The 13,426-nt window shown below is 33.0% G+C and overlaps 1 protein-coding gene across 2 annotated transcripts in view; it reads left to right on the plus strand.

The window, feature by feature from the left end:
• LOC112693006 (forkhead box protein N3-like) overlaps positions 1–13,426 on the plus strand; it is a 38,402-nt gene that overhangs the window by 11,889 nt on the left and 13,087 nt on the right. Inside the window, exons 1-2 of one of the 2 annotated variants that reach the window (XM_025567866.1) lie at positions 3,233–3,632; positions 12,099–12,232. In XM_025567866.1, the coding sequence (XP_025423651.1) occupies positions 3,365–3,632; positions 12,099–12,232 (402 nt within the window). In that variant the 5' untranslated portion in view covers positions 3,233–3,364. Of the gene's footprint in view, positions 1–3,232; positions 3,633–12,098; positions 12,233–13,426 lie in introns of those variants that run through there. The other variant, XM_025567867.1, reaches the window with a different exon arrangement.

Consider the following 13,426-nt stretch of genomic DNA (forward strand, 5'->3'; position numbering starts at 1 on the left):
ATACGAGTAGTATAACAATAATATTTTCCATAAATTCTCACTGTATATTATAATAAACCCTCACTATGTTTTAATGAATATTAACGTAGGGCTTACCATCAACGCTATTAGCAATGTCATTCAGTATTTCCTTGAACCCGCATTGACCTTATTCTCTATGACTGCGCCCCCCTATACTAAATTTTCAAATAATAGAATTCAAATATTTTTAATAAAGCTGCTAATAATCTGTAATAAAATGATGCGTGTGAAGAATCAACATATTTGTTCATATTTTAGTCCATCTTCTATAGCAAAATATCACGAGGCCACATACTAAACAATTATTTTTTCGGAAAATTTTACTTACAATAAATATTATAGTAAAATGTTATACGATATATTCAAAGTTATAAAGTCTTATTAAATTATGAAGATTCATCATTACATTTGCAAGGAACATAACCTGTTTTTATAAATAGTTTATTTTTAATATTTTAATTTAGAATCGTAGTCATTCGCAATTAAAAACAGCATAGTTTAATACTAATTGCGTCTTATTTCATACAGATATGAACAACAAATTACGCTTTTAAACGACTGCTTAACTTTTAGAAACTGAAACGTAATATATATATATATATATATATATATATATATATATATATATATACTCGCGTATATACAAATTAACAAAGAAATTTTAACATGTTTGACTTTGCATAAAATCGATTCCATTAGTCTTTTGTTGTCAAACTAATTATGGTTTTAACAACCATATGTGATTATTTGAAGTAAAATTATTTAAATTTTGACTAAAATGTAAGCTGTGTGTTCATCGATCAGACAATTTTCCAACGAAAAATATTCCAATGACAAACAACTTACCATGGTGAACATTAACTCCGTGCATTTGTATTGTAAAGTACTTAAAAAGAAATATTACAAATGCTTATTTTTTTAAGCCAATTACTAACGCGTATATGATGAAAGTAGTACCCGAGACAGCGCGCGCGCATGCGTGTATGTTATGTGTATTACAATTTGCGTGTATTCGATTTATTATTATATCGTCCCTAGCAGTTGCATACTACGTAATACGCTTACGGCTTTCGATAACGCGTATTAAAAAAAAAAAATTAATAAAAACGAATTGCATGACTCTTTTTTCAATACTATAACAAATACAATGTACAATGGACTATGTACACAGCGCTGTAATAGGTACACGTGTTTTTTCCTGCCACACATTTTCGTCAGTGGTCGTCTGTAGTGATTTTATTTTGGTGCATAAATATGCAGTCACATGCTTGCAACGGGTCGGCATGAGATTTCCAGTTTAAAGGTCATCGCAGTCAGCAACTATTGCCCAGTCGCCACCAGTGTGCTGTCGTATAATGTATTATTATTATTATCATGTGGTAAAACGAGTTTAAATTAAAACCAACACACACCAGAAGTTTCTATATTGTCGTTAAATATCGTTATCATTATATCCGCCGCCCGAACGCTAGCACATTCCAACTGAACACATAATATTATGCGTATAACGTTACCTATTTTATTTCCCCTTGGATATGTATAGAGTAGTCCTTAGAAACAACAAAATTCATTTCCATGATTAAATTTTCGTATTATCATCCGTCGCATTTTAATTTGTTCGGTATTTATTATTTTATATTTTCATTTTCTATCTATCCCCCCCCCCCGTGCTCTATTAAAAAACAGCAACGTTGCCGTTCATTAATATGCTCTAAGCGCGACTACGCATGCTGCTGCTGCGTCCATGCGCGTGCGTGTACGAACGCAGTGTTTTGCAAAACTCCTAGAGATAAACATTGGATACGGACTATTCGCACAGTATACGTATAAAGTCGGCGGTGACGGTTGCCAAGCAACTCCGCACGCGAACAACGTCGGCGTGGGCCTATTTTGTAATAATAACAACGTGTGATACTCGTATATGTACAATACATTAATAAATGCAGTAGTAGTTTACATGTTTATATAGGCATATTTCATTTACGATGTTACTCGCGATTAAGAAGTGATTTCCTTTTTATTTCATATTATAATACGCTCTCTAATTTCCCACCGCAGTGTTTTAGTGCACATCTAACACGTGCGATGTGTACACATTTTTTCAGCTCATACGCTGTTTATGATACCGTGATAACCGCGCTGAAAACCCCGGCGGTATCTATATCATTCGCGAATACTTCAGCCAAGTATAATATTCATATTATGTCTACAAGACAAATAACAAATGCAATACAACATCGAGTTCTAAAATCATCAAAACTTATTTTTGGTTCAACGCAACCTTCAAAATGAGATCCATTTTTTAACTTATTTGATTCTATAAATCGATAAGATTTCATATACACCGAGTCACATTATAATACAGTATTTGTACAATTTTCATTTTATCTACAATTATGGTTTATATTCCATTTATATTTGTCTAAATGCATATTAAATGTTTTATGTTATAGTGAATTAATACTTAAACCTCTAACCATCTTAGCAATTAGTATATTATGAATATAACATAAATATTACATGTAATATAAATAATCCCAATTATGATACAGGTTGACTGGATTATCATGAGTTACCGAACATTGGTTCCTGCTCCGTGGAGTGGTATATGCATACAAAAAAATAGTCTAAAAAATTAAAATCAATCGTTTAACAGTACTTTGACATTATTAAATTATAAACTTTAGATTATTTATTTCCGGTATTTATAAATAATGAATTCTAAAGCTCAGTGATAGGCAAAAAAAATTACCGTTAATTTTTATAACTTATCTAACATAATAACTTTTATAACACTTCATAACTTTTTCGATTGCGCGAAACAAGATGAAAAAACTCGCGTTTTCCCACTTTTCGTGGCGTATGCTACTTAACTATAAAGGTGGGCGGTATTTTCTGAGCGTGTGCAACGTGTTGCGAAACTACAATATGTTTCTTACGACGTTTAATGCATACCTATCACAGTACCCCCGCCAAACACTAGAAATAGTTCCACTGCACAATTCGACGCAACGCGTACAATTATCTGCGAATAGCATTGTATACGAACTAAAGTGTTTATTGCGACAACGCTTGAACGATTGTTTTTACATGTTTGCAATGGTAAACAATTTTTTTCATCTTGAAATACGTATTATAAAATCGTACGCACTATATTATACGTTCAAGAATGTATGCGTTGTGCGCACGTGTGTATTCTATAGTATTATCTATGCCACGTGATCGTTGTGGTTTTGTACAGCGAACATTTATTCACTTTCTGCAACCAATTCCGGTTTAAACTAAACATTCGGTTGTGTGCGTGCGTGCGTGTGCGTGTTGGAGGTGGTGGTGGTGTTGGTGAATGGCGCCGTCTCGGTTGTCCGATGAACAGAAGACATTGTCGTGGCAGCGAGGGCGGGACAGGCGTAGGGAGTTGCAAAGGTTGAGGCGGACTGACCCTGTGTATCGGTTGGCGGAGCGGGAGCGGAACACGCGGGCCCGTCGGAAGCAGAGGAACGACCCGGGGTACCGCAAGAAAGAAAGGGAACGCGACACGCGGGCGCACCGGGAAAGGCGGAATGCGGCGGACACAGTGATGCGAAACACCGTCGGCAGCTTGTGGACGAACGGTAATCCTACACGATCGAACATCATATCCGAAGTCTACGGAATTCGATCGCCACGAAACCCGTCGTATACGTTCTGTGCAGTACAAGACGGAAAGACAAAAAAAAAAAAAATCAGCGAAAATTGTATTACGTAGGCAATCGAGCATCATGACAACAACACGTTGATCATACGTTTTGTAGTAGGCGTGGTCCGTAATAATAACGCGGGCAATATTTTGCTGACTTTGTCTTTCTGTCAATGGGATTGTGATATGTTCTCATATATTACACAATCATGAGCCGGTGATCGTGGGTCACGGTTGTTTTTTTTCCGGCGATAAGTTTCTTGAACGCGCTTCACATTCTTTTCCGCGATTTTCACGCGTGTCCCTTGTCCTGCGCACGAATACGCGCGTCCTGCTCGCTGTCCGTCCGCGGCGGATGGAAAATACTTGTACCCACTACCGCCGCCAACGCCGCTCCCAAGTTTGCCAATAAGGCGCGTGTACCACAACCGGTGACCCACAAACGCGATCTTGTTTCCGTGTAACAGGCGCGAGTCCGTTTTATCGTGGCAACCGCTTGTCGATGTGTACGCGCGTCGTCGGTATTGTTGTTGTTAGCAACGCTTAAACTTAATTTGAATAGGGAATTATTGTGCTATCGTGGTCACTCGTAGAAATATTCATATTATAAGAATTTTTTTTTTTCCTCGTATTATTATTTTTCACGTGTCGAAACGATCGACGAACGATACTGCGAGAATGCGCGCGCGTAGCTGCGTCGAAGGTCCTCTAATGATTTGACGACTGGTCGGGTTATACGGCTTATGAAAAAAAAAAAACACACACATCTTGTAGTACGTAGTAGCCTGTAAACTGGCATTGAGCCGAGTTTGTTCGCGTGCAGTGTAAGATTTGTATGTTACTTGATGGTTTCTACGTACCGGTACGTTTTCTACATTCAACGATTTCAACATGAAACTGTCGACCAAATTCTACACGCCTATACGAATGACAGTGATTATTATTATTATTATTATTCCGCGGTTCTGCTGTACCCACCGTATTAGACGGTGTGATATCAATCAAAAAACTTATATGTATATACATTGAAAACGTAATCTTACCTGAGCCCAAAAAGAAATACTATTAAAACTATAATAGCCTCCGATTTCATCGACCATTTTTTTTTTTTTTTTTAACTAAATAATTGCTATTATAATGTAACAATTGTAAATAAAATATGTGTATTTTTATCGCAAAAGTACGATTTTTAGAGGGTTTTCTTGGGAAATTAATCATTAAATAGGTTTTATTAGTGTTAGGTAAAAGTATTTGCTTAAACATAAACACTGATTAATTTTAAATGTTTACATTTTTTTAATGCATGGTTGTTTCTTTGAGTTATATATTTTGTTATTTTGATTAAAAATATTGATATTCATACAATTCATTGTTACTAAACTAAAATTAAATTAATTGAATTCGTATCTATTTCCCTATTAAAAATCAATTTTTTACAAGGTATTTTAAAATGATTAATCATTCCAACCTATTTACAGAAATCCAAAATTTAATACGTTTTATTTAAAATATTAAAATAACATTATGGAGATTAATTAAGTTAAACTAAAAAATTCTATAAAAAAAATTAAGTAATAATTCGTTATATATTTATTATTATATTATGTATTATTATATTACTACGAGTAGTTGAAAACACGAGCACATAAAAGATCTATATATATATGTACTATATACTAGTTGATTTAACCTATTTCACCCAGGTTAACTTTATTTAGTTTCATTATTTTAAAGTACAAATGTGTATAATTTTCATTTAACTGCGTAATAATTGGTGAGACAAAAATAGTATTCCATAAGTGGATTTCTTCCTTCGATCATAATTTAGTTTGGTTGCATTAAATAAATCGCAAACGTTCATTTTCAATCTTAGTGTACAAATCCACAGCAGATTGATACTACAGCTAACTATGTCGAAAGATATGCCTAATCATCAATTGTAATGCGTTAATTGAACACATTTTTAACATTTAACTTAATGTTGTCCAGTAATAGTTATCACTTAGTCTTTTACGTTTGCTAATGCGTCATTATAAATTAATTTTATTCCCTAACATGCTCCTCGAAAGTTCGAAAATTACTGATTATCAAGCTTTTTGAGATCTTTGAAAAAGGTTAGTTCACGCATTCTCAAATAAAAATATTTTATATTACTAACTTAGACAGGGTAAACTCGTTCTAAGGCATCTCAAGATTTGATACCAGGCCCATTCCAAACAGAAGCTCTTTAAATTCAACGTTTCCATTATCTTCCTATTGTGTTCCAAGTGTAATACTAAGGTACCTCAACATACAAAAAAGTTCTTACTAATTCAATTTCTACAGAGATTAAAAACAGTGGCGAGTATCGTATTTGAAGGAGAAGATAGTCGCTCTTAGAAATATTTTCAGTAAAATAGACGTGTTCACCATTTTCTAGATGTACACTTCGGTGTGTGTCGGTGGGGTTCCTTTCCGTTTTTCGGTTGTTATAGCGACAGTAAAACAACAACTGCCCGTTCGGTTTTTATCAGGTTTATCGTGACAAAAGATAAAAGGTTATCTAAATCTTTCTTCAATACTTAATATATCTCTGTACCAAATGTCATCATAATCGGTCCAATTTTTTTGGAGTCCATTAAGAAAAAAATCATCGAACACGTCGTTTTTAGGTGTAAAATATATATATATACATATATAAATCTATTTTATAAAGATATATAGATAGAGGTATATAATTTTTAATATATTATCCCACTGGAAATATTTATTTTTCAAAAAATAATACATTTATTAAACTTCTAACCAATTTGCTAATAGTTTTTTATCGATAAATTCAGTTATTTTATAAGTCTGTGCATAAATTAAAAATTATTGTTTTTCGTTTCAATTATTTATAACATCCATAATATATGGATGAAAATACCATTTTTCAATCTATGAACCATTCAAATGCCACATGTTTACCTAATTCCTTTTTACAATGCTGTATATACCATACTAACTGTCCTTGATTAAAACATATGAAATCTATTACATAATCAGTAATGATAAATTACATGACAGTTTTTGCTATTTAACACAACGTAACTTGTTGAACAAAAACTAAATCTAAACGCCATACTGTAGTAAATATTTTGTTTAGGTACTACTGAAAAGGAAAAAATTATTTTAAAATCCGTGGTAATTATTTATTTCTTATTTATATTAAAGAATAAAACTTGAGGAATTATTTACGTAATCATTAACTACATTATTTACATATGTACATAAAATATTGCTTGTGTTGAACATGTATATTTAAACTCCTATATCACTTACTGGATACACATTTTGGTAGAATATTAAATAGAATATTTGCTTAAATTATGTGCACAATACTATTTCCGTTTTCAAATAATACCAATGTCTTCAATTATGTGGTGACCTATCGAACCCACAAGTTCCAACGGTTAAATGTTCAGAGTATACATTAATAGTGGATATGTGATGAAACGTCAGTGTACTACTACTATAGACATAGATAATATCCATTGGATATATCTAGAAAAGGTAATATTATAAATATATGTAAATCCATAAAAGATTAAAGAAATTCATAACATACAGAATAAAAATAAATGTACACATACAAAACGCAATTTTTAATCATTATGTAATTTTTAAAATCAATATTATAATTTATGTGAAAATATTGACTTATAACTTATGTTTCAAACGCATAATGACATAGAAATAATCATTTTCCTATAACACTAGATCTTACGTCATTTTATTATGTCATACATGAATAATTGGTTAAACCATAAGTTTAGTATTTATATACATGATTTTAAATATTTTTAAGTTAACGACTTGTTGTTATAAAATGTAACTACTACTTTGTAACTGTAATTAAATAATTTATTTAGTATAGAGATTATCATATTATATCATATTAAAAAAAACAAGATTAAATGAGTTACTCAAGTATATTTTTTAAGTGTGTGTGTGTGTGTGTGTATGGAAGAATGTATTATAGTAATCACTATAGTATAGTTGTTAAGAGCTAATTATAACGATTTATTTAATTTTACTTAATAGTCTTATTCGAAGTATAAATATTAAATTATGCTGCTAAAGCACTTAAAAAAAATCTCAAAATGAAAATATAATTATTAATAAAAATAAACTATACTTAAAATTAATTTTTTTTAAGTCAAAATAAGAACTTAGCAAAACAATGAAAGATACAAATAAAATAATCATACTTGTATTTAAGTATAGTAATTTACTAAAATGTGTTAATTTATTTTCTTATATTTTTCCCTACCATCATATGTTTTCATAATAATATATTATGCAATAAATATGTATTTAAATTAATATTTAATCAAGTAACATTTGACATACATAACTACTCATAACAATTAAAAATAATACAAATATTTAATAAATATTTCATAAATTATATTTTTAAATGATTCAAAGTAAAACTTAACATATAGAGACTAGATAATAAAACAACGCAATACATATACTATGTGTATATATATTGTATATGTATATTCAATATGTATAGATGTATATTCTTTATTCTATTATTCTTATAAAGCTTAACTTAAAATATATTAAATTAAGTGAATTTTAATCATAGTACACTACAACGTTATGTTTTATACATCAAAAATAAAAATAAAAAATTTATATTTTATCATACAATTAATTTCAAAATTAATTATTTTTAGTTTTTACATCAAGTTCTTCAGTTATTACTGATAGCTATGATTTTCAGTATAAAACTTTAATATAAACCCAAATATGTGTATATATATCTCACAGATAAGAATAATGATACTTCAAGTTAAAATGATTAATGAAAATGTATTAAGTCAGATTTCGTAAGTTGCCTCAACAAGGTAATCTTGTATAAATTAAAAAACCGTTTAAAACTACAGTCGAAGCTTTTTTATTAGATTGTAAGGTCAAATACTTAATGGATTTAATTGTATATACATAGAAACATTTTCGCAATTGGATTTATTGTATTCTAAAAAGAATCTATAGAACATCTTCGGTGTTATTATTGTATATACTTGTACGTTAAATTTGAATCCGATTTGAAATCGATAAACTCATATTTTTATAATTTAATAAAAAAATACCACATTCTCCTATCTATAATGTTGTAAAATATATATGAGGACTGCGGTACTGCTGTACACAATATGAGACACCCGCCACGTTGCTTCTTCATATTATATCGTGACCCATATCCCTGTGCAATATGTTATATTACACAGTTATCAACACATATTATACGATATCGCCGTTAATCGTCTACGAGTCAAATGAATCGTATAAGATATTAATACTATTATGTTTTATCGGTCTAATGATGTTGTAAATTCAGGAAAGAAACAAAATCTCAACAGCTGACTCGGCAGAGTGCGTTTACCACGACGTGAGCGAGGCTATAATAATATTTATAATACACGCACTTTCACTCCGTGCACGGGCACAGAAACGCACTCGAGCGTTCAGAACGTTAATTCATAATTATTAATCAATCCCGTAGTCCTAAATAAGTACTGGATTAGAGTCGACCAAACTTTTAACTTTTTCTCTGTTTTTTTTTCGCGTTTCGTTCTTTTTTTTTCCTTCTAAGTTTGTCTTTTTTCTTTTAGCGACGACTCTATTATACACCATAAGCTAATTATTGTTATCCGCGTTTTAGACACAACATCTATTTGTGCACACGCTGAGCGTCTTGCATTGCCCGCGGACCTATAACGTTGTAAAATACGCTCAGGGAACGGTGGTAGCGGTAGTGGCGACTCCGGCGATCACGTTTCGGGTATCGTGAGTTTAGTAAAACGACTCCGCAGGCAACCAAATGCCGGTTCGGGGTCACTGCCACCACCACTGTTTAGATAAAGTCGGACAACGTTCGTTCGGATGGGTGAGGAAGAGAAGGCATCGTAGGACAGGCAGGGTACACTGGAATGCACCGCGCACGCTACAATTACTATACCTCAATAATAATTTCTGACGGCGAAGTGATCGGATTTAACGTTGTGTACACTGGCTGAATATCGAGAGGCGAAAAACTCGATGAAAGTGTACGGTCAAATTATAAACACGAATCCACGGCGATCAAACTATTATATTTTAATATGGTATATCTTATATTACGTGTCTGGTGACCGCATTTTTAAAATGGTGTGTATAAATCGGTACACACTAATGGAATGCCTCCCAAAGCTAGGTAGGTTTACGTGAATTTTTCACTCGAATGGTTTTCGGGTGTTTAGGGGACAATTTGAACACCCCTAAATGCAAATACTCGAATTGTCTCCCGTAGATTGTCTACAGAATCGATAATGAAAATCCCGCCCATATTTTTATTCGTATGTTCTGCCGGAGTAGATATATTCTACACACAATTGCACGTATTAAAGTTATAACACATTCTTTATGAATAGAAATTTTTTTGTTAATTATCCACTGATGGACCAAATAGGAATTACTATGTTTATCATTATAAAACTTATTTAGCAATTTAAAACACTAAATACAATTTATGTTCATTGAACCTAATATACATAATAGCATAAAGTGAAGACGATTTAAAATTTGGGATTTAGGAGGCGATTCGAGTAAGTCTTCTTTTTTTTTTCTTTTTTTTTTTAACGTACGAGAAACAATTCGATGGATTAATGAAAGAAGATTCGAGTGCGCCCTATTAAATAAAGGTACTGCCGCTGCGGGGCGCGCGCGATACGCGGACGTAATGGCATCGGCAAAACTCCGTACGGGATGGAACAGTGGAACGCGCACGCTGTTCGAATCCCGAACGGTCTTCTGTGTAATAATAACAACAACAATAATAATAATACAACCATAATATTATATTCATACCGTACGGATAGCACTGAAATATTACGTTATACCGTAGTCGGGAGTGGATTAATAAAACAGTAATCTCATCCCGTAACGGTGGCGTCCGTCCAAAAATCGGGTGGAAAAACAAAAAAAGTTACACGCCACCGTTTACGACACGTATTGTATTCGCACACATATACGTGTGTATACACACCGTAGTACCGTACAAGTACAATGCTACGGTGTCGTGTCGAACGCGTATTGCCACAGCGGCTCGAAATCGAAATAGACTGCGTTTACACGCGCCCGCCCGTTGCACGGACTTGCACATCAACATAGTGGTACGACTTCGTTTTCGCCGGTCGACTCGTGCCAACTCGCCCGGCGAGTCCACGCGGCCAGACGATCACGGCGGTTTCACGTCCAATCGCGGTTAGAACCACGGCTCCTTACCGCGATCCCGCGGAAACGACGACGTTTAACTACCTATGTGATTTCGTTATTCGCAGATCGATTCGCACATTTATTACACGTGCCGCATGTAATTCCAACACCGCGTGATATACGGTATATTTTTAAATGTTTTTCGTACCGATACACCGATGTGTACATGCGATACGTGCAGGTTTGCAAAACTTGATTAAATTTAAAAAAATAATCATAATTCACGAAAATCCAAAAGTTAATATACGGCTACCCCAAATTCCAGATGTACAGCGATTTAAAAATATATATATATATAATAAAGAAATCGGTTTTCAATATTCTTTTCGCTCTTCCTGGGAAAATTGACGAAACGGAATCGCTACTTTTTTCGTCGGTTGTATCGATATTATCGTTCGTAAGCATGAACCATACAACGTGCTATTGCAAACTATTGTTCCGTGAACCACACACGCTGGCGCAGGCATACACGCACGCGTATGCGACACACCCTTGGTGGATGATGGGGCCTGTATTCTTTACCGTAGCCAAGTTATTTTATTTTTCTGATTTTGTACAAACAACGTCGTCCACGATGCCTTAAAATGGAAACCGGATGAGAATGAATTATTTTCTCTTACAGTATATTATATGCGTGCGTGTGCGTGTGCGTGTGCGTGTGTATGTGTGTATGTGTGTGTGTGTATGTGTGTGTGTGTGTGTGTGTGTGTGTGTGTGTGTGTGTATAAGAATATTTTGTTTTGTATTTTTTCCTCTACCTATCATCGTGAGTCATTGTCGTTCCACAGAAAACTGGTTGCTCGTGTATTGTACTATACTACGGTTTGCCAAACAAAATGATATTACACATACCCCACTCGCTCCCGGGATGACGTATACGGTGACAATGGTATATCTATAATAGTAATGTAAAAACACCGAGTACATATTCACCACACTGTATAATAATAATGCTCGCCGCTATATAGGGCTTCGGCTCGCGTTACGTTATTATGTATTGATGTGGTAATAACCCAGTGGTATTTTTACCCGGTTTCGTAGTTGAAAAATGTTTGTTGGGTCCGTCTTTATTGTTTTAAAATACGTAATAAATGTCATTGTTTATTGGTTTTAGCCGACTTGGAAAACATGGCACCGGATCAAGTTGGACCGGACGAAGACACTGGCGTCACCGCTCTAAGTAACTGCGGGGCTACCATGAACACCACAGTCTTCGTCACAGTGCCAGCCAGTCCTTTCCCGGTTAGGGTGAGTTATCAAAGAGAAAACGACAACTACGATTTTTTAACCACCCGAGTCGGTGAACATTCGTTCCGAAATAACTCTATCGAGCTAATTTCGCTGTAAAATGTTCCTATAGTGTTGCATAATATAATGTAAACACAGATACTGCATGCATTGCAGTTCATTTTAATCGTAAAATATTAAATATTCATTATGACGTGTCGAACTATGATTTGATAATTATTTAATAATATGTACTGTTATCTTATGGATGCACATTACTTATAAAACTTTGGTTCGTCACATATTCAAAACAATAAAATTATCGCAATAATTTACAATTATCTATAACTTTTCAAAAGAGCAAATTCTTATGTTTTTATGTCCAATTATTTTCTAATCGTTACGAAATTAATCGAATATATTATGTGGGTCCGTTGAAATGTTAATTCCAGTGTTCAGCGGGTAAGTAAATAAATATATTGGTGAATAGGTTCAAATGTGTTTTCATGTAACGAACCTTTAATGTTAGATAATTGAATAGTGCTGATATGCAGTGGCATAACCTAGATTTTTTCAAAGGGGTGTCCGCCAATGGTATTACAATTATTTTTTTTAAAGCTAATGATTATAGAATTTCGAATCACTACTACTTAATATTTATTGTATTACCTTATTCAAACCTACCACTGTAATTATTTCTGTATCTGGTATTCGATAGATTGGTAAATTTATTACCATAATACATTATTAGATACAAACCAAATATAATTTTAGTAGTCACGTTAAATATAAAGATATTTTAGAAAATTATTATACATACCTATTAAAATGTTACTAATTTTAAATTACAAAATCTAATTTTCTTTTTTTCTGAGTTAATTATTTTATGACGTCATCTGTAGTGACTGCAATTGCGTGGTGAATATTCAACGCTGCTAATTAATTTAGTCTGCATGCTGATATTGAGTTTCTGAGGTATATTCTCAGACTTTTTAAAGTTTTTAAGTAAAAATGTCAGTTATACTTTTATTAGTATGTTTACTCACTTTATTTGTTTGACTACGACAGTAACATACAAATAACTAAATTGATACAGTAAAAACACGTAGGAACAGTCATACAAATATTTTATTGCTTTTGACTACGATAAATCGATAATATTAGTGATTAGTAGAGTACGGATTTTAAAGCAATTAAAAACTAAAGTACTCTCTA

This window comes from Sipha flava, unplaced genomic scaffold, assembly GCF_003268045.1.
Source record: "Sipha flava isolate LNK unplaced genomic scaffold, YSA_version1 80_pilon_pilon, whole genome shotgun sequence".
NCBI lineage: Eukaryota > Metazoa > Arthropoda > Insecta > Hemiptera > Aphididae > Sipha > Sipha flava.